Source organism: Gorilla gorilla, chromosome 16, assembly GCF_029281585.2.
Source record: "Gorilla gorilla gorilla isolate KB3781 chromosome 16, NHGRI_mGorGor1-v2.1_pri, whole genome shotgun sequence".
Lineage (NCBI taxonomy): Eukaryota > Metazoa > Chordata > Mammalia > Primates > Hominidae > Gorilla > Gorilla gorilla.
The window spans coordinates 59831699-59858649 of NC_073240.2; the positions used below are offsets into that span (position 1 = coordinate 59831699).

Consider the following 26951-nt stretch of genomic DNA (forward strand, 5'->3'; position numbering starts at 1 on the left):
GTTCTGGGATTACAGGTGTGAACTACCACACTCGGCCTATGTGTAGCATTATTCTTACGTACATTTTATGTGATACAGTCCCAACTTTATTTCAGAATATTCCGAAAGCTTTTATATATAAATCTTTGTTCATTCACAAATCAGATTTAATTTCTGAGCATCTTGGCTACAGTCCTAAATGGGCCCCTCTTAAGGTCAATTTCCTTCCAGGACCCTATGGAACATTACATTAGTTCAACTATGTTCTCCACAACCCGTCCTTATCTTGTACCTTTTTGAATATTTCCAACCCTCACATTCAAGCCATCTAGCTTCACACTTATCCAAGTTCCTCCGTAAATTTATGGTTTCTAATCCTGGGCTTTCTGTAGGAAATCACCATTGTCTTGATCAGTTCCCTTTCCTTCCTCTAAGTGCCTATTTCAAAACACTCTCCTTTTCCTCAAGGTTTTCATTCCCCAGGGGAAATTTTAAAAAAATGAATAAATGAAAGTTCTTAAGCATGAACTCCTGCAACTTCCAACGCCTCCATATAAACTTTTGTGGCTCTCTACCTGTCCTCCTCTACTAATTCCTAGTCTCCTAACTCCTTCCTGTCCCTTCCAATTCCTTTATCTGTGCTCTACCTCTTATCCTTTCCTTTGTCCTTAACCTTGCTTTAACTGTTATCTTCCTTGTGTCTTTGGCATCTTCTCTGGTTTCATTTCCTTAGTACATGCACATGTACACTTGTTTTTGTCTATGTACATTTGAGTGTATTTTTGTCACACTAAACTCTTTCCTCTAATGGGCTTCTGACTCTTTTCATAATGAATAAACATGATCTTTTAAAATCTGACAATTGTCTCCTTTTCATAATTCATTTTCTTCCCAGGACGGTGTTCTCATCCCCCTTTTCACTAGCCCATTTCATAACTGTAAGTGTTGTCACCTATCACTAGTATGCTGATGACTCTCTCTTCTGTGTTTTTTGACCACTATATTTGTTTTAAACTTCTTTTTTTTTTTCCCCCCCGAGACAGGGTCTTGCTTTGTCACGTAGGCTAGAGTGCAGGCTCACTGCAGCCTCCACTTCCAGGCTTAAGTGATCCTCCTGCATCAGCCCCACAAGTAGCTGGGACTACAGGCACACTCCACCACACCTGGCCAATTTATGTATTTTTTGTAGAGATAGGGTTTTGCCATGTTGCCCAGGCTGGTCTCGAACTCCTGGACTCAGGCAATTCACTTGCCTCAGCTTTCCAAAGTGCTGGGATTACAAGTGTGAGCCACCATGCCCGGCCATTTTAGACTTTCATATCCAAAGTTGCTTCTTGGACATCTCTCCTGGACCATTCTGCAGTCAGTTCAAACTCAATGTGCCACAAACAGCTCATTATCTGCCTGACCTCTCCATGTGGTCCTTGTGTTATGCCTACATGATATCTTATATATTCATTTGTTTAACACATATTTATTGATGGCACACTATATGTCAGGCACTGTTCTAGGCAGTGGGAACAAAACAGATAAATTTTTGTTCTAACAGAGCTTACCCTCTAGTGGATAGCAATAGCTAACATTTATTGAGCCTATAGTGTTGGCTGGTGGATTTGCCTAAAATAACTCTGATTTTTGCAGTAACCAGTAAGGCAGATTTTATTACTCTTCTCATTCTACAGGTGAAGTAACATATCCAAGGTTATATGATAGTGGAGCAAGAATTCAAACCTAGGCAGTCTGGCGTGGTACCTCTACTTTTCCCCTTTATGCCAAGATTTCTCAACCTTGGCACTACTATTGACTTTGGGCCAGATAGTTCTTACAGTGGGAGGTGGGGAAGGGCTGTGCTTACAGGATATTTAGCAGCATCCTTGGTTTGTAGCCTCTAAATTCCAGTAACATCACCTCCCTTCCAACTGTAACAACCAAAAATGTCTGCAGGCATTGCTAGATACTGGGGACAGCATTGCTTTATGCTATGCTAGAACCCAGTGTTTCTGTTCTAATACTGATTGATTTGTATCCTAAATTGTCTCCATGCTTGATGATGAGCTTCCTTAAGGGCCAAAGAGCAAGTGTTTCTCTTCTTGGCACTTAGCTGCATGATTGCATGCTGCTTTTCCCTTGTGAGTTGAAATTATAGAAAGTGCTTATTGAGCCACCTACGTTGTGCAAGCATGTTTCTGGTTGCTATAGATAAAAAACAGCAAAAGCAGACCATACCGTAAGTTATGTTAAAGGTCAGGACTTTCATTTTCACCTTTGTATTATCCAGTGCCTTTTGTAGATCTTTTACCACGACTTTATTATGTGTAAGACTGTTGAATGAATGAGTAATTCATGCCTGCATCTTGATAATCCTGCTAGAGTTACTGAAGGCACTCCTAGGAGGCACTTTAACCAAATTATTGTCCCTGGGTTGTGGAGTTAATTTCCCTAATGCAGGTTCATGATTGTCTCATTTTTAGTGGGCCCTCTATGGGTTAATTTTAATAGAAAAGGAAGTGTTTTATTTACTGAATCATATATCTCTGTATTTCACCTCTAATTTATAACAATTTTATTTGGGTAGTAACTCTCGAATGAGAGGCTAATTGGTTGTCTTTAGTTTTGGATGCAAGCCTATTTGAGAAACAAAGAGGTTCTGGACTATATATATTCAAAATGCTCAAAGGCAAAAGAGGACAAGCTATTTCTGAACAGATACATGTCATATCCATCACTTTAGTGATGGTTACAAACTCATACCCTGACTTTTAGAGTCAACGTAATCCTCAAATAACTTGGTTTGTAAAATTAAAGTGTCAGAGTTGGAAGGAACCATGAAGGTAATTTAGTGTATCCCAGTGAGTGAGCTTAGTGTCCCAAAGGTTTTCAACCTTTTTTTCCTGATGCAATACACAATAAATGATATTGACTTGTATAACACTTTTACATAGAGACTAAGATAAAACCCTGAAAATGCTGTAGCAAGTAAAGCTACTGTAATAATGAGTAATTACTATACATATTATAATTTATAGGAAACAGTTACTTAATGTTGGGTTTAGCATAGCCCTAAAAGACTTTTGATCATGGTCAGTTCCTGATATGCTAGTTTTAACACTGACCAGGTTATTCAACACATTTGGAATACAAGTGAATGAAAGTAACATAATTATAGGACTGACTTTGGAACTGCTATTATTTGTTTTAAAAAGTAAATAATCTGGCCGGGCGTGGTGCCTCACGCCTGTAATCCCAGCACTTTGGGAGGTCGAGGTGGGTGGATCACGAGGTCAGGAGATCGAGACCATCCTGGCTAACACGGTGAAACCCCGTCTCTACTAAAAATACAAAAACATTAGCCGGGCATGGTGGCGGGCACCTGTAGTCCCAGCTACTCGGGAGGCTGAGGCAGGAGAATGGCGTGAACCCGGGAGGCGGAGCTTGCAGTGAGTGGAGATTGCGCCACTGCACTCTAGCCTGGGCGACAGAGCAAGACTCTGTCTCAAAAAAAAAAAAAAAAAAAAAGAAATAATTTGTCGACTTTGTTTTTTTGTTACAAATTACAATATTTAACATAATTCTAGGGGCAGTTAGAGGTTAGTGTCTGTTTGTATTTTTCTTCCGTCCAAATTCACAGACCCGTGAATTCTAGTTCCCAGGTTAAGAACCTTTACAAAAGAGTTTGGGAGATTAGCCCCCATAGGCCACACTAGCAGCTTGGAAAAAACGAATATACAGAAATTTAGATTAGAGCTACTGTGTAACAGAGGTTAGAGCACAGACCTTGAAGAGATGAGAATCCGGAAAGGCAGGATAAGACATGTAAGAGAGGGCAGAGCCAGGAGAATTTTAGGGAAATTTGCTGAATCTTACCAAGCAGAGCCTGAAGCACCCCCCTACCCAGGTTCATTTATGTGAACCCATAATTCCCTTTATTATTTAAGCTGTTTTGGTTGGATTTTTATTTTATTTGTAAACAAGCAGAAGATTCCTAATTGATACATTGGCCCAGAAGAGATTAGCTAGGTACTTTGAGCCACATAGGAGCAGGGTATCCCTACTCTTGGGTACTCTAAAATCAAGGCTAGGACAGTAATGTTCCAGAATTCTAAGGATTCTGAGGAGATGCCTCAGAATCAGAGTAGGGGGTTAAGGATGGCAGCAGGGCGGGGCTTTGGCTTTAGGCTCTTCACTCTTGTAATTTAATCAGAAGCTTCAAGTTTTAAAAATCTCTTTTATATAGTTTCCATATAATATTTAGTTTGAGGAAGCGTTCCTGGGTTTTAAATGAATTTGAAATACTGAGACGGACTTTCAGGGGATACTTTTGCAGTTCTTCTGCCGTGGAAGAACATACCTTCAAAATAACTGGGCATGTGGCAGAGAGCATAATCAGGACTCATGTGTTTTATACTGAGAAATTTATCTTTTCTAAGAACCATGCAAGGCAATTTTATTACCACATTTTATAGATGAAAAGGAGGTTAAATAACTTTCCTAAGGTCACATTGCTGAAAGAAAGGTCCCAGATTAGAACCCAGATTCATTTGACTCCATGTTTCTTTCCCCAGTGTGACACTAAGTCATTAGATTACTTTAAAGCACATTTTATTTTCCAAGTATTAGAGTCTAATCATTTCTTATATTCTATTGGTTCTGACTATAGAGTCCAAAGGAAGGAAAAAAGATAATGGCCCAGACATGGTGGCTCACGTCTGTAATCCAAGCACTTTGGGATGCTGAGGTGGGCGGATCACCTGAGCTCAGGAAGGAGCTTAAGACCAGCCTGGGCAATGTGGCAAAATCTTGTCTCTACAAAAAATACAAAAATTAGCCAGGCATGGTGGTGTGTGCCTATGGTCCCAGCTACTTAGGAGGCTGAGGCAGGAGAATCTGTTGAGCAAATATATACAATATATATATTTGTGTTGGTGGATAGTGAGACTTCACCAGATATACTCTGACTTGGCTGGCTGTGTCTTAAGGTGAGATTTTAAGAAGTACATAGCTGCCTGCATTATGTAGGAAGGATTTATGATATTAGGGGTTCATGGAGCTCAGGGGAAGAGGATTTGCTTTGTAGCATATAGTGGAAGGACTCGTATTTTTAAACTTTTAAAATACAGTTTTACTGGTAATAAATCATTTATTATGTCATAGGAAAACATGATCTATTGCCATACTTACACATCGCAGTAAATATGAGCCTCCTGAAGAATTTAGAGTTTCAGGAAAATCCCAATGAAGACCACTGCATAAAATCATATGATGTATATGTTAAGAATATGGCACTATCGGCTGGGTGTGGTGGCTCACGCCTGTAATCCCAGCACTTTGGGAGGCTGAGGCGGGTGGATCACCTGAGGTTGGGAGTTCAAGACCAGCCTGACCAACATGGAGAAACCCCATCTGTACTAAAAATACAAAATAAGCTGGGCGTGGTGGTGCATGCCTGTAATCCCAGCTACTCAGGAGGCTGAGGGAGGAAAATCGCTTGAACCCAGGAGGCGGAGGTTTGGTGAGCCAAGATGGCGCCACTGCACTCCAGCCTGTGCAACAACAGCGAGACTCCATCTCAAAAAAAAAAAAAAAAAAAAAAGAATGTGGCACTATCACATTATTTACAGAGATTTGAATTTACTGAACATTTCTTTAAACATTTATTATTTATACCCCATACCTATTTTTTTTACACAGTGATATTTCATGATTTGATTATTCTGTGCATTTTTTTCTGTTTCAAGATGACTCAAGGAGAACTACATCTAGTGCTGTAACGGAAACTGGCCCTCCTGCAATGCCAAGGTTACCTTCCTGCTGTCCCCAGCACTCACCATGTGGAGGGTCGTCACAGAACCACCATGCATTAGGACATCCTCATACAAGTTGCTTTCAGCAGCATGGTCACCATTTTCAACATCATCACCACCACCACCATACTCCCCACCCAGCTGTCCCAGTTTCTCCTTCCTTTAGTGATCCTGCTTGCCCTGTGGAAAGACCTCCACAAGTACAAGCACCTTGTGGAGCAAATAGTAGTTCTGGTACCAGCTATCATGAACAGGTATGTGGAATTTGAGTCAGTCTTTCTTTCCTGCCCCCCTTGTCTCTCTCTCTCTCTCCTTCTCCCTTTTCTCTCTCTTCCTCTTCCTTCATTCCTGTCTCTCTCCCTCCCTCCATTTCTCTCCCTGCTTTCTTCCCTCCCTGCCTCCCTCTGTTTCCTTTTTTTTTTTTTAACTCCCTCCTATTCTTCCTTCTTTTCCTCTCTCTCTTCCCCTCCTTCCTTCCCTCTCTTCCCTTTCCTCTTCCCCTTCATTCCTTCCCTCTCCTTTCTCCTTTCCCTTCCCCTTCTTCCTGTTGTAGATGGCTGGAAAACCCAGCATGAGGGAGTAACTACTTGCGTTAAAACCAACCCACCTTTCTTTTTTAATTGTGGTGGCTTCGGGAAGAGGAAAAAACCCCTAGGGATAGATTTTATACACTAAATTAATCACATTCTTACATTCGAAAATGGCCTAATTTAGTGGTCTGTGGTTTCTTTTTAATTAAGTCTCTGGGATTTTCAGATGGACTAAATTATTACAACTAATTGAATGGACCAGGGATGTGGGTAATCAAAACTGATACTTAATCTAAAAATCACTTTTTAAAAAGGTTTTTGATGTTTTTAGTTAAATACAGTTGGATCTGATCTTTGGGATCTTATTTTAAGCAAATTGTTGAAACTCTAGTGTCCAGCTAATTCATGAAAAATTGGAAAATTCTCCCAGTTTTCCCCTTTTACCTCCTACTCTAGAGTTCACTATAACCTTCACTCATCTAAAAATAAACAGCCTTCTCATTTGCAGAGCTGTAGCATGTTTTCTCAGGGGCAGATGAGGTTTTCAGTTTATGGAGAATCAAAATGTCAGCAAAAAATTATAATTAAGTAAATTAGTTGGTATTATTATTGAGTTCGCAAAATGTCAACTAATATTAAATTAGTATTGGCAATCACGTGGAGTAAAAGAAGTCAAGCGTTCCATGCTACTTTAACTTTTGTTATGTCACTTCCATGTACGATTATGATATAAGTCTGCGTGTTGCAACTCAGGAGGCTGAGGCAGGAGAATTGCTTGAACCCGGGAGGCGGAGATTGCAGTGAGCTGAGATCACGCCATTGCACTCCAGCCTGGGCGACAGAGTGAGATGCCGTCTCAAACAACAACAACAACAACAACAACAAAAAAAAAAACATGTAATTTCAGAGAAAAATTGTAATTTTGACATATAATATTCTAGAAAAAAAGTGCTGCAAAAAAAGTCAAAGAGGCTGGCATGGTGGCTCACGCCTGTAATTCCAGCACTTTGGGAGGCCAAGGCAGGTGGATCACCTGAGGTCAGAAGTTCAAGACCAGCCTGGCCAACATGGTGAAATCCCATTTCTACTAAAATACAAAAATTAGCTGGGTGTGGTGGTGTGTGCCTGTAGTCCCAGCTACTAGGGAGGCTGAGGCAGGAGAATCACTTTAACCTTAGAGGTGGAGGTTGTAGTGAGCCAAGATCGTACCACTGCACTCTAGCCTGGGCAACAGAGCAAGACTCCGAAGTTTTTTTTTTTTTCTTTTTTTTGAGATGGAGTCTCACTCTTGTTGCCTAGGATTGCAGGCATTAAGCCACCGTGCCCGGCCAAGCTACCACTTTTCTATGTCACCTGACCTTTCCTAAAGTACTTGCCTCATCTTTTAAAATTTTGATGGTATGTCTTCTGGGTCTGACAGATTAAAAATAATTAACAAGGGCTGGGCGCGGTGGCTCATGCCTGTATTCCTAGCACTCTGGGAGGCCAAAGTGGGTGGATCACGAGATCAGGAGTTCGAGACCAGCCTGACCAACATGGTGAAACCCCATCTCTACTAAAAATACAAAAATTAGTTGGGTCTGTGGCGCGTGCCTGTAATCCCAGCTGCTCAGGAGACTGAGGCAGGAGAATCGATTGAATCTGGGAGGCGGAGATTGCAGTGAGCTGAGATCATGCCACCGCACTCCAGTCTGGGCCACAGAACAAGACTCCGTCTCAAAAAAAAAAAAAAAAAGGAGTTGTATTCTCTTTAAAAATACAGCTGGTCCTATCAAGAGGAAGTTTGAATTGAGTAGAAAACGTAATTAAAGAGATTTTAGATGTCATTTCGGTTTTGGTAATATTTCTTGGTATTAATGGATTGTCCAGACCTGTCCTATCTCTTGGGAACGAGGGAGCATCAAGAAGAATTTTCCAGTGGATTGAATGAAAGGATCTGCTTGAAAGTATAACTTTGTTTTGCTGTAAATTTGGTTACATGATGCTTCATAAATATTGTAGGAAAATGGTGAAGAGGTGGGTCTACCAGCTTTTCCTACATTCATTAAAGAGCTGCCAGTAGTCTCATTTGCAGAATATTTTGTTATTAATAAAATAATACAGCTAGTTTGAGACATCAATTATGTATACAACTTTTTATTTCAGCTTGAGTCAGTTGTAGGTAGGATCTCTTTTACAGGTCTGTTCAGCGTAAAATAAATATAACCCATTTACCCACCTGTAAGTATTAGTAGAAGTATTTGGACTGCAAACAAAACTTGAGAAGAATCAGCAGGATCACAGGCATTCAGTGGTGATAATGGGTTTGAAGGGTAAAGAGAGTGAGATTTTTGAAGACAACAGTTTGAGACTCATGTTGATGTTTGTAGGACTCTAAAATTAACCAAATGCTCATAAAATAGCTTCATATAGTCTTCACTTTAGACCTATTTGGGTACAGCAGAAAGTAGAGGAGCAGAAGAAGCAAACAAAACCTGAGATTTGTGATTTTGTAGGTATCTTATGTTTGAGTGCCAGATTGTGCATAGTCAAATAAAAATTAGACCGGCAAACCGAGAAGATGCAGTAGTCATGTAGATAGTCCTCACTGCTTGCTTTGATATGATATGGCTTTCATCCCTACCCACCCCTGCCACACCACCCCCACCCCCCAACCCCACCCCACCTCCTGCTTTTTTTTTTTAGAGAGGATCTTGCCTTGTTTCTCAGGCTGGCCTTAAACTCCTGGGCTTAAGTAATCCTCCTGCCCCAGACTTCTAATTGGCTGGGACTACAGGCATGTACCACCGTGCCTAGTAGTTTGATTAGTGTGATGCGTCATTTATAATCTGTGTAAGCCAATTATTATGTCTCATCACTATACTCATCTTGCTTACCCTTGATTGTCCTTCGAGAATAAGCATTGAATGAACTGGAATTGTGAAGAAGAGGGTTCTCATTACTGTTTTTATTTTCCCTTTATTCTTTAATTTTACCCTCAGTTTCTTCTAGGAATTGCTTTACTCTGGGAATGTTCTTAATCACTGACTAGAGATGAAGATAAAATAAAATTTGGTCACCTTCATAAGGTGTTGATATTCTAGTCCATTTGCTAATTTTAGTCTAAATAGTAGGAAAGGATTTGAACCGTAAACATAAATTCAGTCTTAAAACATTATTCTTAAACCGTATTTACCTGAATTGAAGACATACATTGTATTTGCCAACTCAACAGAAGAACAGACATGTACAGCTCAACAGAAGGAGAACAGACATATACTTGATTGTAGATAAATAATACAAAAGAAAGGAGCTCCTCCTTTTCTCTTTCCCAACTTGAGTATCATCACACCCCTTTCCTTTCAGCACCCAAAGTTCCTTTTGTTTCTATTATTCCCCCTAAACCTAGAGCTCACTGAAATTAAAAAGAATGCTGTGGTTCCTCTCGGGACTGTTGGGTGACTTGGGCCTTTGACAAATGCGTTACCCTAGGTTTTTTCATCTCCAGCCCCTCAGCTTCCAGTATTGCACAGTTGTTGTATATAATTCCATATATAACATCAGATCTTTATGATCTTTAATCACATTTTGAAAAGTATGGTTCCACTGAACTTAAGCAGTAGGTTTGTATTCAAGAATACGAAGAAGTGGCCGGACGCAGTGGCTCACGCCTGTCATCCCAGCACTTTGGGAGGCTGAGGCAGGCGAATCATGAAGTCAGGAGATCGAGACCATACTGGCTAACATGGTGAAACCCTGTCTCTACTAAGTATACAAAAAAAGTAGCAGGGCGTGGTGGTGGGTGCCTGTAGTCCCAGCTACTCGGGAGGCCGAGGCAGGAGAATGGGCCTGAACCCAGGAGGCGGAGCTTGCAGTGAGCCGAGATCGCACCACTGCACTCCAGCCTGGGCAACAGAGTGAGACTCCATCTCAAAAAAAAAAAAAAGAATACGAAGAAGTGATTCTTGCCTTTGCTGTAGAGTAGAGGTGAAAGTGTTTTGCTTAGGATTTTTCCAGATGCTTTTGGAAGGCAGTGCATAGTGGCTTACGCCTGAAATCCTAGCACCTTGGGAGGCTGAGACGGGTGGATCGCTTGACCGCAAGAGTTTGAGACCACCCTGTGCAACATGGTGAAACCCCGTTTCTAACAAAACGAAACAAAAAAACAAAAATTAGCTGGGCGTGGGGTCTCGTGCCTTTAGTTCTAGCTTCTTGTGGGTGGTTGAGGCAGGAGAATCACTTGAGCCTAGGAGGTGGAGGTTGCAGTGAGCCAAGATTGCGCCACTGCACTCCAGCCTGGGTAACAGAGATCCTGTCTCAAAAAAAAAAAAAAAATTTTTTTTTGGAGGAAAATATTACTGATGAGTGGAAGTGGAATCTACCCTCTGGTTTATTTCCCAGCTTAGTTAATGGGCTTTCCCTAAAATCGTATTCCTAATACAAGCATACCTTGGAGATACTGCAGGTTTGGTTCCAGACAACCACAATAAATACAATAAAGTGAATATTGGAATAAAGCAAGTCACATGAATTTTTTTGTTTCCCAGTACATATAAAATTTAATATTTACACTGTACTAAGTCCACTGCACAGTGACATTATGTTTAAAAAAATGTACATGCTTCAGTTTAAAAATAACCTTATCGTACATGTTTCAGTTTAAAAATAATTCAATTTAAAAATACCTTATTGCTAATACATTTTTTAAAAATGCCAGCAATCCTCTGAGACTTAAGCAAATTGTAAACTTTTTGCTGATGGAGGGTCTTGCCTTAATGTTGGTGGCTATGACTGATGAAGGTGGTGGTACCTAAAGATTGGGGTGGCTGTGGCAATTTCTTGAAGTAAGATAACAGTGAAGTTTGCTGCATTGATTGGCTGTTCCTTTCATGAAAGATTTCTCTGTAGCACATGATGCTGTTTAATGGCGTTTTACCCATAGAACTTCTTTCAGAATTGGAATCCTTTCAAACTTTGCAGCTGCTTTAAGTTTATGTAGTGTACTAATGTAATATATTAAGTTGATGTGATACTCTAAATCTTTTGCTGTCATTTCCATCTTTTTTTTTTTTTTTTTGAGACAGCCTCACTCTGTTGCCCAGGCTGGAGTGCAGTGGCATGATCTCGGCTCACTGCAAGCTCCACCTCCCAGGTTCATGCCATTCTCCTGCCTCAGCCTCCGAAGTAGCTGGGACTACAGGTGCCCGCCACCACGCCTGGCTAATTTTTTTGTATTTTTTAGTAGAGACGGGGTTTCACTGTGATAGCCACGTTGGTCTCAATCTCCTGACTTCGTGATCTGCCTGCCTCAGCCTCCCAAAGTACTGGGATTACAGGCGTGAGCCACCACGCCCGGCCTGTCATTTCCATCTTTTTCCTAGTATCTTTACCAGGAGAAGATTCTATCTCAAGAAACCACTTTTGCTGCAGTTTTTTGTTTGTTTGTTTGTTTAAATGATGTGTCTGGGGCCCTGCAATTTTTTTATTAAAAAAAAAAAAAAAACACTTCCAGCTGGGCATGCTGGCTCATGCATTTGCTCCCAACACTTTGTGGGGCTGAGGTGGGAGGAGTTAAAGACCAGTCTGGGCAACATGGCAAGACTCTGTCTCTACAAAAAATCTAAAAATTAGCTGGGTGCAGTGGCACGCGCCTGTGGTCCTAGCTACTCGGGAGGCTGAAGTTGGGAGGATTGCTTGAGCTGGGTAGGTGGAGGCTGTAGTGAGCCACGTTTGTATTACTGCACTCCAGTGTAGGCAACACAGTGAGACCTTGTCTCAAAAGTAAATAAAAGAGCCTGGGTGCAGAGGCTCACTTCTGTAATCCCAGCACTTTGTTTGAGAGGCTGAGGCAGGCAGATCACTTGCGGTCAGCAGTTCAAGACCAGCGTGGGCAACATGGTGAAACCTTGTGTCTACTAAAAATAGAAAAATTAGCCGTGCGTGGTGGCATGCGCCTGTAATCCCAGCTGCTCGCGTGGCTGAGGTAAGATAATTGCCTGAACCTGGGAGGCGGAAGTTGCAGTGAGCCAAGATTGCACTACTGCACACCAACCTGGGCAATAGAGTGAGACACCGTCTCCAAAAAAAAATAAATAAACTACTTTCTTTGCTCCTCCGTCAGAAGCAACTCATTCAGCTTTTATCAGCATTTGCGGCAGTTCAATCACATCTTCAGGGTCCAACTTCTTATTCTAGTTCTCTCGCTGTCTTCACAACATCTGTAGTTACTTCATCCACTGAAGTCTTGAACCCCTCAAAGTATGCATGAGGCTTGGAATCCACTTCTTCCAAATTATTAATGTTAATATTTTGACTGCCTTCCATGAACCACAAATGTTCTTAATGACATCTAGAATGGTGACTCCTTTCTGGAAGGTTTTCAATTTACTTTTGCCCAGATTGATCAGAGGAATTATTATGGCAGCTATAGCCTTATGAAATGTATTTCTTTAATAATAACACTTGAAAGTTGAGATTACTCCTTGATTCATAGTCTGCAGACTGGATGTTGTGTTAGGTATGAAAACATTAATCTACTTATACATCATCAGAGCTCTTTGGTGACTATGTGCATTGTCAAGAAACAGCAATTTTCTTTTTTCTTTTTTGAGAAAAGGTCTCACTTTTGCCAAGCAGTAACATTTTGAAAGGAATATTTTTTTCTTAGTAGTGGGTCTCAACAGTATTCTTAAAATATTCAGTAAACCACGTAAGTAGCTGTACTGTCATCTAGGCTTTGTTGTTTGTTAATAGAGCACAGGCAGAATAGATTTAGCATAAATCTTAAGGGCCCTGGGAATTCTGGAATTGCAAATGAGCATTGGATTTTAAGTCACCAGCTACATTAGACCCTAAGAAGAATCATTCAGTCCTCGGAAACTTTGAAGCCAGCCATTGACTTCTCTTTAGCTATGAAAGTCCTGGATGACATCTTCCAATATTACGCTGTTTTGTCGACATGGAAAATCTGTTATTCACTGTAGCACTTTCCATAAATGATCTTAGCTGGATTTTCTAGATAACTTACTGTAGCTTCTACATCAGCACTTGCTGCTTCTCCTTGCACTTTTATCTTATAGAGATAGCTTCTTTCCTTCAGTTTTATGAACTAACCTCTGCTATCTTCAGACTTTTCTTCTGCAGCCTCCTTGCCTCCCTCAGCCTTCATAGAATTGAAGAGTTAGGGCCTTGCTCTGGCTTAGGCTTTGGCTTAAGAGAATATTGTAGCTGGTTTGATCTTCCATCTAGATTACTAAAACTTTCTTTAGATCAGCAATAAGGGTGTTTCACTTTCTTATCATTTGTGTGTTCACTGGAGTGCTTTCAGTTTCTTTCAAGGATTTTTCCTTTGCATTCATGACTTGGCTAATTGGTGCAAGAGGCCTAGCTTTTGGCCTGTCTGGGCTTTTGACATGCCTTCCTCACTAAGCTTAATCATTTTTCGGTTTTGGTTTAAAATGAGAGATGTGCAAATCTTCCTTTCACTGGAATACTAGAGGCCATTAATTGGCATAATTTCAATGTTGTTGTGTCTCAGGGAATAGGGAGGCCCAAAGAGAGGAGAGGAGGGTAATGGGGAAACATCTGGTCAGGACACACATGTTTATCTGTTAAATTTGTTGTCTTATATGGGCACAGTTCTTGGTGCCCAAAGCAATTATAATAGTAACATCAGTGACTACTGATCAAATATCACCATAACAGATAAAATAATAATGAGAAAAATATAAATATTATGAGAATTACCAAAATGTGACACAGACACAGAGTTTCCACATGCTGTTGGAAAAATAACTCTGATAGGCTTGCTTGGCAGTGTAGCCACAAACCTTCAAGTTATTAAAAATAAAACAAAAAACCCCGAACATGTGCAAAGCACTAAATATGCCTATAAAATGCAATAAATATGCCTAAAAAAGGAAGCAGTGCTTTAACTTTTTTTATCTTATGTTTTTGAACAAGTGAAAGCTTTAAGTGGCAAAGGTAATTCATGATTTAGTCTGAAAAATCTTATGTCCATTGTTATTTTGAATAATGTAGATTTGTTTATTAGCACTTTAATTGAATTCTTGCCTTATACAGTTTGGAACTTGGGGCAGACAAGATTTTTCCTAGAACCTTAATATTTTCAGTAGTGTGATAGTATGTTTTCTCAAGGAGTCCTAAAGTACTAGTCACAATGTTGGGATAAAGGAGAATATAGAAGTATGATTTTTAAAGTTTCTAAGATGTATTTGTTATAAGACAAAAAGATTTTAATATATTAAACTTTTGTTCATCTTGTGATAAAATCTTATGCTTGATTTTTAAAAATTGGTTTAACTATAAAACCACTACAATTTTCACAATCCAGGATACGCTTCTTATATTCAAGACAACCAAGTATTTTGTTGGTGCTCACTGGTTCTTCATACTAAGAATCTTCCTGTTTTCAAACTAATTTAAAGATTATGTTTTTTTGGTTATATTAGGAATACTTTATAATATAACATGAAATATTTGACCAAACTTCAGAAAGATAAAATATACTTCCTTTTTATCTAGCAGGCATTGCCAGTAGACCTGAGCAACAGTGGTATCAGAAGTCATGGAAGTGGCAGTTTTCATGGAGCATCTGCATTTGACCCCTGCTGCCCTGTTTCTTCCTCCCGAGCTGCAATCTTTGGCCATCAGGCTGCTGCTGCTGCCCCAAGTCAACCTTTATCATCAATAGATGGCTATGGATCAAGCATGGTTGCGCAGCCCCAGCCCCAGCCCCCTCCACAGCCCTCTCTCTCATCATGTCGACATTACATGCCACCCCCTTGTAAGTATATACTTAGTGGACACAAAATCTAGAGTCATATCAATGAAGCATTTTGTACTTCCTTATGAAATAACCTTTAATCCCAGTTCTTAAATTTTTAGTATTTACTTGGCTTAAGAGTAGGGTATATTTTTTCCCATGTTAATATTATGTAATTGAGGTGGATTGAATGGAAGTTTTAAGGAATTTAGATTTGTTCTTTAGTATAGCTGAAGAAATGTGAAAGTTGAGTAGTATTTCTAGGCACAGTAAAGTAAATTTTAAGAATTCTCAAGCAGTTAACTGAGACATAAGAGAGAATTTCCTGACAGCAAGCTTTGGGAGTTGTAAAAGGATTTTTATATTCATCTGATGCAGGCAATTAAAATATAACCATGGTTGGGCATGATGGCTCACTCCTGTAATCCCAGCACTTTGGGAGGCCAAGGCAGGAGGATTGCTTGAGGCCAGGAGTTTGAGACCAGCCTGGGCAACATAATGAGACCCCGTTTCTATAAAAATAAAATAGAACCAGGCATGCCTTTTCTAAAGAAATTGAAATTCGTTAGATATCACAAGAAATGATAAATACCCTAAGGCTATGTAACATATTTACTATTTTGTTAGATCATAAGCTAATAATGAAATGGAAGCTTAATAAACACTTGGCTGATAAACACCAAAAATTCAGGCTGGAAATGAACCAGGAAGTCAGCAAGGAAATTTGTGTTTTGTTTCGATTACATGGCAAGTGGTAATTTTCACTTACATATCTTCTTCGATTTTTTCTTCTACTCCAGTCATTTAAAAATATCTGCATCGTGCAGACACAGCTGGAATCAACCCAGAATTTGTACAGTGAAACTGGTGATATATTATTTACCTTCTCAGTAATGCAACTTAAAATTTAAAGTATAAATTGGAAAACATTTAGAAACAGTTTTTACAAAGCATTGACCAATGGGCCAATTCTTTGTATGAGCACCAGTGTGATGCATGGCCTATTTTGTAATACTTGATGGTATTCATTTCTGATTGATCATCTTTTATTTGAAATTCAATATGTGTAATTTTCTGCCCCTCCCCTTTAAAAATAATATACTGAAGCAGTTTATGAGTAAGTTCATTCCTTTCAAAATGTCCTAATAAATAAATGTTTTAGATTCATTTGTAATATTCTAAAACATTCAGACTGCAGTCATATAAAATGAGAATTTAAAAGCTTCCTTGCACAGCTTACTAACCTTAATATATCAGAGGTAGCAACTGTTCTATAAAAACTTTTAGAAATTTTCTTTGTACACATAGATAGGTATATGTCTTACCTTTTAAAAATGGGAAATCAAACATATTCTACTTCTTGGTTTTTGTTTTTAAATTTAACAGTATATTTTGATTTTTGCATATTAGCACATAAAAATCAAGCTCATTGGTTTTTAATACCCCCATAATATCCATTGTATTTTAAATCAGTCTTCTGTTGATGGACATTAAAGTTGTTTATGGTTGAGTTTATGTATAGTATAACTTCCTAGAAATGTGATTGCTATATCAGAGGGATAAACTTTCAGATAAATACTGTTAAGTTCTCTCCAAGGGGCTGCATCAATTTACACACCTCATTAGGAGTGTGTTAATGAGAATGAAGGTAGGAAATTTAAATTGTATTATTTTCTGTTAGAGACATTTTGATAACTCTCTTTTGGGCTTCTTTTCCTGAAGGAGTATGTGTATTCTCTCCCCAACTTGCCCGTGCTTTTAAAAAACATTTCCCGTACGCTTTAGTTCACGTGTGAAACATGTGGTTCTTAAACCTTTTTTCATCCAGAATGAACTGGGGAAGACAATATGGCGTCGTAAAGCACTAGCTTTAGAATTGGATAGATTCGAGTTGACCTCCCAGCTCTAATTAGCTTAGTGACTTTGGATAAGTTATTTAATCTCTCTGTCCTTACATTCTTTGCACTTGTAAAATGGGAATAATTCCTATTGGCTATAAATTGTGATACTTGGATCCAAATGAATAGTTTGCTGTTTCATAAGTACATTTATATGTATAACAACAATACTTGTGGAGTAAGAATATGTCTCTTTTTGCTTTTGAAAGGTTTGTGGTCTTGATGAAGTGATAAAACAACTGTACTTGAAATGCTATTATTTAAAAGTTTTACTATCTTATTAATAAGATGTATTGAGAAGATATGTAAGGCCTGGCTTGGTAGTATGAGCATGTAGTTCCTGCTCCTCAGGAGGCTGAGGCATGGGGATTGCTTGAGCTCAGGAGTTCAAGGTTGTAGTGTGCTGTTATCACACCTGTGAATAATCCTTATACTCCTGCCTGGACAACATAGTGAGAACCTGTCTCTAAAAAAAAAAAAAAGACCAGGCACAGTGGCTCACGCCTGTAATCCCAGCACTTTCGGGAGGCCGAGGTGGATGGATCACCTGAGGTCAGGAGTTCAAGACCAGCCTGGCCAACATGGCAAAACCCTGTCTCTACTAAAAATACAAAAACTAGCCGGGTGTGGTGGCAGGTGCCTGTAATCGCAGCTACTCGGGAGGCTGAGGCAGGAGAATTGCTTGAACCTCGGAGATGGAGGTTGCAGTGAGCTGAGATCACACCACTGCACTCCAGCCTGGGCGATAGAGCGAGTCTCCGTCTCAAAAAAAGAAAAAAAAAAGAGAGAGGTATAGGTAAGGCTACTTATGATTAATCATAAAGCAAATGGTCTACACTGCAAAGCTATAGGAATGCAGTGAGTAAATGTTGGAATAAAGCATAGTATTACATCTGCAAGTGATATGTTGAACGTCTAGGAAACAATATCAAGAACTTTTTTTTTTTTTAACTGTTGGGAACACAAATAGAGGAAGGGAAAGGGTTTTTGGGAATGTGGAATATGTCACTCTTAAAATGGTCAGCAACCTGTTTTGTTTAAACAGTGAATTAAAGTGATGTCTGAAGAGTAGTTAAATAAATGGACTCATTCTGGAACAAAACTTCTTGCTTTGTAATATTTGTGAATGTTGTATAACGATTACACAAATATAAAACTTTGAAACTAGAAAAAATGCTGTGAATTTGAGAAAGGATAGTTAACAATCATAAAACATAGTGGATTCATTTTTTATGATTAAGAGCTACTGAGCTTTGTGCCTTCTTGAAGAGTAAAGCATTGATTTGAAAACAGAACTTTTAGAAAATTGGTTTAAAAATTTGTCTTGCAACTTTTAAAAATTAGATTTGTTGAAAGTTTCCTTTAAGTACATGCTAACAAGGCATACTTTGAAAATATAGTTGAGTTATTGTTACCTAACTTCTGCCCTTGCTGAATGAATCAAAAGCATTAAAAATTGAAAACCTCTGTAATGAAACTAGAGAATGGCTGTTGGTCTATATCAGACTTCCAAGAACATCTTCCAATAAAATGAAATTTGTATTGAAATCTAAGACAAACTTTTTTTTTTTTACATGTCAAGTAGATGCACATCTCGAAGAGTAAGAAAGATGTGTATTCCTCAGAAAGATTTTTCAGCAGTCACTTTGAAACATAAAGATGTAGAATGAAGAAATGGTAGGAGCCATCTTATTAAGGACTTTACGTCCATATTTGATGGGAAACAAATATGCCTCCTTCACCTTAATGTAGCACAGGAATAATGACATGGGGTAGGGAGAGAGAGAGACAGTTTGGAAAAATGTTTACACCCTATTATGACAGAGCTTCCATATATGCAAATAATACTTAAAGTCAATAAGAAAAACGTGAGTAATACAATAGGCTAAGCATGTAAATAGATAATTCTGAGAAGACATACAAGTGGTCAAGAAATAAAGGATTTTTCTTAGACTGGCATTTATTTTAAAAATTTAGTGGTAATGTGGGGGTAATCAGGCCTTCTTGTGTGCTCCTTTTTTTTTTTTTTTGAGGTGGAGTCTCACTCTGTCACCTAGGCTGGGGTGCAGTGGCATGATCTCAGCTCACTGCATCCTCCACCTCCCAGGTTCAAGCGATTCTCCTGCCTCAGCCTCCCTAGTAGCTGGGATTACAGGTGCGCATCACCATGCCTGGATAATTTTTGTATTTTTAGTAGAGACGGGGCTTCGCCATGTTGGCCAGGCTGGTCTCGAACTCCTGGCTTCAGGTGACTCTGCCCACCTTGGCCTCCTAAAGTGCTGGGATTACAGGTGTGAGCCACGGTGCCTGGCCCTTCCTGTGTACTCTTGATGGAAATATTAATTATGGCAACCTTTTGGAAAGGGTATTTTTATTAACTGGCATCTAAATTTATTTTTTTCTTTCTGTCCCACAACTACTTACAGGAATTTATGCTACAGAAATGATCTCTATATATGTGTGTATACATATGTGTAAATGAAAGAGTGAGTGCAGGAGTGAGCATATACACAGATATTTATCATAGCATTTGGGTTTCTTTTTTATCAGTGGGGATTTTGTCAGTATATTTTGGTGTGTTCATATAATAGAATGTTGTGAAGCTGTGAGTGAAGTTAAACTATAATATATATATTGACATAAGAAGATATCCAAGATTATTCTAAGAAGGGAGCAAGTTGCTTGAGCAGTTGCTTGAATACTTTACTTGATAAAGTATTCATAAAAATAAAATACTAATATGTTTAAAAGTACAATAGGAATGTATAATAGCAATATATGTTCAACTGCATGGTGCCTATGTAACATACTCAAAATATTTTTCTTGCAGATGCCTCTTTGACAAGGCCACTTCATCATCAAGCTTCTGCCTGCCCGCATTCTCATGGAAACCCCCCTCCTCAGACTCAGCCTCCGCCTCAAGTGGATTATGTTATTCCTCATCCTGTACATGCTTTCCATTCTCAAATATCTTCTCATGCAACATCTCATCCTGTGGCACCCCCACCACCAACTCACTTAGCCAGTACAGCTGCACCAATCCCTCAGCATCTTCCTCCTACACACCAGCCAATTTCGCACCATATTCAAGCCACAGCACCTCCAGCACAGAGACTGCATCCTCATGAAGTGATGCAGAGGATGGAAGTTCAAAGGAGGAGGATGATGCAGCATCCAACGTATGTTTTACATTTTTAAAAAGAAAGTCAAGTTTGCTTTTTCTTCTACTTCCATTGGTCTTTACAACTCTGAAATCCAACTAGGCATGGTGGCATGCACTTGTAGTCACAGCTGCTTGGGAGGCTGAGACAGGAGGATTGCTTGAGCCCAGGAGTTTGAGTCCATCTGGGCAACACAGTGAAATACTGTTTTTTTGTTGTTGTTGTTTTCTTTTTTTAAAAAAAGAACAAAGAACAGCAACAACAAAAAAAACCATGAAGTCTCTAGAAATAATGTAACTTGTAACTATAAGCTGGGTGAGGCTCATGCCCGTAATCCCCAGTTGCTCAGGAGGCTAAGGCAGGAGGATAATTTGAGCCCAGGAGTTCAAAGCTGAGCTGTGACTGTGCCACTGCACTCTAGCTTAGGTGGTAGAGCAAGACCCTGTGTCCTTTAACAACAGTAGAAAACGAAAGATAGGTGGCTGCAGTGATTCACACCTGTAATTCCAACACTTTGGGAGGCTGAGGCAGGAGGATCGCTTGAGCCCAGGAGTTTGAAACCAGCTTGGGCAACATAAGGAGACCTCGTCTCCACCAAAAAAAGAAAGTAGCTGGGTGTAGTGGCATACTCCTGTGGTCCCAGCTACTCGGTAGGCTGAGATGAAAGAATCGTCTGAGCCCAGGGGGTCAAGGCTGGAGTGCAGTGGTGCAACCATAGTTCTTTTATCCTTGAACTCCTGTGCTTAAGTGATCCTCCCATGATCATGCCACTGCACTGCAGCCTGGGTGACACAGCGAGACCCTGTCTCTCCCCCTCTCCCCAAAAAAGTAACTATACTAAATCCTCACTTCACTAAGAAATAGATTCTTTGCTAACCAGAACCTTCCCCTGCCTTTCCCTAAATTGTATGTGTTGAAAAAACAAGTTTATACCAGGTTATTTAGTAAAATCTGACCAGTTTTACCATATGACCCAGGCTAATTTCTTTATGCAAACCAATTAAAAAAAAGTACCCAGACTGGTCTGATGTGAGCTAATCTTTTGTCCGTGTGTTTCTGCAATATCGTGTGGTAAAAATCAGTGTTAAAATTGATGATTCTGAGGAATAAGATCTAAAGATATCAAAGATTTGAATGTTACTAACGAGAGGAAAGGAAAGTATTAATAGAATTTTCAGTGAATGACAGTGAAAATATTGTACTTCAAGTTTATGAAAATCCTTTTTTTCTTTTGATTATTCAGGATCTGATTTTCTTATTCAGATCAGCAAACTATTGGCCTAATTCTGCCTACCGATTTTTGTAAACAAAATTTTATTGGAAAACAGCTGCAGTTTTTCAGTTACAAACAAACTGAAAAAGTGTCTGTTGTTTGTGGCTGTTTCCACATTACAAAGGCTAAGCTGAGTAGTTACAACAGAGAACATATGGCCTGTAGAGCTGAAAAAATTTCCCGTTTTACCCTTCACATAACCTGTTTGCCAAACTCTTGATCTAATTAATGATCCAGCTCTCTTGTGTAACTTTTTGTTTTACTTCTGTCATTTAAGATTGTATCCCAAATCTCTGGCTGTTGCTGCCATTCTAATATAGTAACCTTTTATATAGAAAATTGCCAGTTTAACAGTCTTATCCTCCAGTAACTGGCAAATTGTTGTTTAGAATAAACATGCAAAATCTGCAATTGTGTTAAAAACTAATATAAAAAGACTATAAAAATGAATCTTAGCTGGGTATGGTGGCACACACCTTTAGTCCCAGCTACTCAGGTGGCTGAGGTGGGAGGATCACTTAAGCCCGGGAGTTCAGGGTTACACTGAGCTATGACTGTGCCACTGCACTTGATCCTGGAGCAAGATTCTGCCTCTTAAAAAAAAAAAAGCAAAAAATGAATCCCTGAAACTAAGTTGTTTTTAGTGTCTTCTGTTAACTGACTTTAGGAAGAGAAAATACGGTAAACTGGGATGCAGAATAAAGAGTATGAATGGAGGTTGGGCACATTGGCTCATGCCTGTAATCCCAGCACTTTGGGAGGCCAAGGTGGGCAGATCACAAGGTCAAGAGATTGAGACCATCCTGGCCAACATCCTGGCCCGTCTCAAAATACAAAAATTAGCTGGGCGTGGTGGCATGCACCTGTAGTCCCAGCCACTTGAGAGGCTGAGGCAGGAGAATTGCTTGAATCTGGGAGGCAGAGGTTGCAGTGAGCCAAGATTGCCACTGTACTCCAGCCTGGTGACAGAGCTAGACTTCCTCTCCAAAAAAAAAAAAAAAGTATGAATCAATCTAAATACAAGTTTCCTAGGTGTGTTAACTTGTATTACATGTGTTTTGAAAAAAAATGCACAAGGTTAACATTGTTTTCTCTTAAACTTTCATCCATTAAAATGGTTGAATGTCTTTACAATATAAGTAAATGAAGCAAAATTAAGGTTTCAATTTGTCCTGCTTTAATGTTTATATACAATAATTTATTTGTGCCTGCAACATTTGCCTGGGGTATTTAATTTTTAAAAATTTTATTTTTATTTAATTCCTATTATTCTCCTATTTAAAATATCACTTGTAAAGAAGGTATACAAGATAATGTTAAAATTAGCATTTTCCTTGGATGATATTTGAATTGGAAGCATTGGAATAAATGAGCAATTAGAATTTATGGAGAAGGTGATGGTTTCTTGATTTATTAACAAATAATTTTATATGTTTTTATAATTTATTATAAAATTTATTTTATGACTAATCTATAGATGTTTATAGTATTAATACTAGGGATTTTTTTCTACATTAAGAAAAGAAATAACCAATTATTCAATTATTTCCAGTGGTCTTTTTGTGTTCTGTGTTTCCAGGCGGGCACATGAACGCCCCCCACCCCATCCACATAGGATGCACCCAAACTATGGTCATGGGCATCATATTCATGTGCCTCAGACTATGTCCTCACATCCTCGACAGGCTCCAGAGAGGTCTGCCTGGTCAGTATCTTCTTTAATTTCAAAACAGTGCTTCACAGCTTGTGGTAAAACTATTGGAAGAGATGCCTTGTGATTGATTGCTTTGCAGAAGGGTGATGTGGAGAAACCTAATCCCCAGTTTAACTGAGACACTGCCTCTGGGCAGATAGAGGTTTGGAGAGGAAAGAATAGGAGCTGGGGCAGGGAACCATATCAAGCAGGAGTAGTACTTTTTTTTTAGGTGTTATTTTATGTTTAATTGAAAAATAATAATTGTATATATTTGGAGGTACAACATAGTATTTCAATACATATATACATTGTGAAATGATTAAATCAGGCTAATGGCACATTTATCACCTCCAATATTGATCATTTCTTTGTGGTGAGTATATTTAAAATCTGCTTTTGTCGCAGTTTTGAAATATACGGTATGTTATTCTTCACTGTAGTCACCATGCTGTGCAGTAGAATATCAGAACTTACTCCTCCCAGCTGAAGCTTTGTACCCATCGACCAGCATCTCCCCTTTCCTCATTCATGACCCCCCACCCTCTCCTCAGCCTCTGGTAAACAACATGCTACTGTCTCCTGTGAGTTTAGGTTTTTTAGAGTTGCCGTGTAAGTAAGAGGCGTGGACCTTTTTTCCTGTTCTTCAGGGTTACCACCAAAGTTGACTCCCTCGACTGATCTTACTTTTCACATCTTCTTTATCTGACCCCCACCTTTGTACTCAGATTTGCTCCACCACCCTCACCTGCCATTGACAAGGGAAATTTAGCCTTCCTTCTCCTAGATTTGTGGTCTTTCCTAGATAGGTGGAAGCAGATTTTCATTAGATTAATTTTCTGAATCCATTGTGTGTGGGCATTCATTGAGATCTTGAACCACAATGACTTTTGAGGCAGAACATAAAATGAGAATAAGTAAATGAAGACTTAGCATATAACAGTTTTACCCCTTCTAAAATGTTGTTTGCCCTTCTTTTATAAGGTGTAGAAGAGTTTGCTATTCTAATTGTCCCTAATGTCAACAACCAAGAGATGATATCTAGCAAACAAAAACCCAGAGAGCATCTGTAACATTCAGATACACCAAAAAAGTAAATTCTATGTTGTATGCTCCTCAAGTAGTATCAGACTTTTATCTTGAAAGGGAACTTCGTAGCCATATATTTCCTTCCTTTGTAAGATGTGAAACCAAGTAGAAATGCTTTGCTCCTCATTGTCACAAAATTTAAGTTTTTAGAGCTTTCAGTTCTAAAATAAATTTGAAATTATTAGTTAAATATTTTGGGCTAAATTATCTTTCCTCAGCTTTGTAAGTTAAGAAACCTTAGATTACTTTTTTAAGTGTAAACGTAACTCCCCATGTCTGTTGATAAAAAAGAGACCCTAAGGAGGATTAAACTGTTCTCATCCTTTTGTTAGGGAACTGGGAATTGAAGCTGGAGTGACTGCAGCTACTTATACACCTGGTGCATTGCATCCTCACTTGGCCCATTATCACGCACCTCCTCGACTTCATCACTTACAATTAGGAGCTCTTCCTTTAATGGTAAAATGGAAAATTTTCAAAATTTTGACATGTTCTAAAAGTTCCTTTTCTAAATATTTTATTGGAAATATTTCACTATATTAATATAGATGTTTAATAGAATTTGAGAGTAATCTTGTTAGCTAAAATTGTGCTATAAAAAGGTATTAGATGTATTAAAATCTGCACGTATAATTTGCATCGTAACATGTACTCTTAATGTGTGACATGACAAAAAAGTGTGGGGTTTTTTGTATACCAAGATACTCTTAATCCACTGGCAGGAGTATACTGTGCTTCAGTTATTTTACCATAAGTGGTAATAGATCCGTTCTGATGCAGTCATACTTGATTTTCTTTTTTCTTTTTTTTTCGACAGAGTCTCACTCTGTCACCCAGGCTGGAGTGCAGTAGTATGATCTCAGCTCACTGCAGCCTCCACCTCCTGGGTTCAAGTGATTCTCCTGCCTCAGCCTCCCAAGTAGCTGGGATTACAGGCGCGTGCCACCATACCTGGCTAATTTTTGTATTTTTAATAGAGATGGGGTTTCACCATTTGGCCAGGCTGGTCTCAAACTCCTGGCCTCAAGTGATCTGCCCACCTTGGCCTCCCAAAGTGCTGGGATTACAGGCTTGAGTCACTGCACCCAGCCTGATTTTCTAATCTGCAGAAAGGGTATACTAATTCTCTACATCTGATTTAAGCAGGTTCAGATTTTGTAAAGTGCTAAAGGACAAGTTCAGCAAAACATACATTGCGTTTGCTGTTTGTATTACATACTTGTTATATAAGTGGTACAGAAAAGGGAATAGTTTTGTGTTGTTGTGGGTAGAGGCACTGCAGGAAAGCTTTCAGAGAAGCTTTCTGGTACATGTGACTTCTAAGAAGACTGGATTTTGGAATGGTGCTCTTGCAGAGGTTACAGCATGTAAAGATGTAGCAAATAGCACAAGCACTGGGAACTCCAAGTAAGCTGGTGTTTCTAATTTTAGGAGTGAGGGTCAGGCAGCAGTGAGAAATAAAACTGTTCTACCAAGAAACTGGAACTCAGGAACCATTGAAGGGGAAATGTCCTGATCAAATTTATGATTTTAGAGTTATTTAATCAGATTATAGTTAGATCACCTCCTCAGTTATGTGGAAAAATAGATTTAAATGTGGGAAACCAGTTAGGACATTATAGTAGAAGAGGTAAATGTTGATGAATGCCTGAATGAAGGCAATTGTAGTTGGCATAAAAATGATGATACACATTTGAGAGATATTTAGGGTTTGGGTGAAGGGGTTAGGTGAGTTAGGTCTTGGATGTACTGAATCTGTATGAAAGTTGAATATCCAATAGGAAGTTAAGCCTGTGGTCTGGATTTCCAAAGATATTTGGGTTAAAGATATGTTTTGATCTGTCAGTACATGGAGGTAATGAATCCATGGAAGAGGATTAGGTTTTCAGGAAAAATGTGCAGAGTGACAAGAGGGTGAAAAAACCTTAGAGAATGACAATACTGTATTTAAATGATAATACTATGCTTTGAACAAAGGATTCTGAGAACTGACTTGAAAAGTTGAGAAACACAGGTAAAATAATATCAGAAAATACAATTACCCCTTGAGCAATGCAGAGGTTAGGGGTGTTGACCCTCCTCACAGTCGAAAATCAGAGTATAACTTTTGAGTTCCTAAAATCTTAACTACTAATAGTCTATTGTTGATCGGAAGGCTTACTGCTAAAATAAACAGTTGATCAACACATATTCTGTATAAGTACTTGATAATGATAGTCTACAATAGATAATGATAGTTTACAATAAAGTAGAGAAAAAATGTTAAGAAAATTATAAGGAAGGGAAAATATATTTACTATTCGTTAAGTGAAAGTGTATCATTATAAAGGTCTCTTTCCTTATTGTCTTCACATTGAGTAAGCTGAAGAGTAGGAAAAGGAGGGATTCATCTCACTGTCTCTGGGGTGGCAGAGGTGGCAGAAAATCTACATGTAAGCAGACCCATGCAGTTCAAACCCATTTTATGTTGTTCAAGGGTGAACTGTAATATGGTCAGTATGGTGTCATCACAAAAAAATAAAGTTTGAAAAGTGTTGAAAGCATTTGGCAGTAGAGTGGTTATTGGTCTTTTGTGTCAGAATGGTTCAGTAATGGTGAATGATGTAGATGGGGCACCTCTTAGATTACGTACGGTAAGGAAGTGAAAACATGGAGACAGTGAATATAGCCTTCTTGCTTTATAAGCTTGGCTGTGAAGGGAAAGTGGAGGAAACCCCTATTTGGTTGGCAGTAATTCCAGGATTAGTAGAGAATTTAGGTTTG

At 39.0% G+C, this 26951-nt stretch overlaps 1 protein-coding gene across 8 annotated transcripts in view; it reads left to right on the top strand.

Annotated features, from left to right (window-relative positions):
* Positions 1-26951, top strand: part of RNF111 (ring finger protein 111) — a 106664-nt gene that overhangs the window by 71402 nt on the left and 8311 nt on the right. For 2 of the 8 annotated variants that reach the window (XM_063699030.1, XM_063699033.1), the window contains exons 6-10: positions 5715-6034; positions 14837-15095; positions 19803-20151; positions 22959-23111; positions 24521-24647. In XM_063699030.1, coding sequence (XP_063555100.1) covers positions 5715-6034; positions 14837-15095; positions 19803-20151; positions 22959-23111; positions 24521-24647 — 1208 coding nt within the window. Of the gene's footprint in view, positions 1-5714; positions 6035-14833; positions 15096-19802; positions 20152-22958; positions 23112-24520; positions 24648-26951 lie in introns of all 8 variants that reach the window. The other 6 variants (XM_063699029.1, XM_063699031.1, XM_063699034.1 and 3 more) reach the window with 3 other exon arrangements.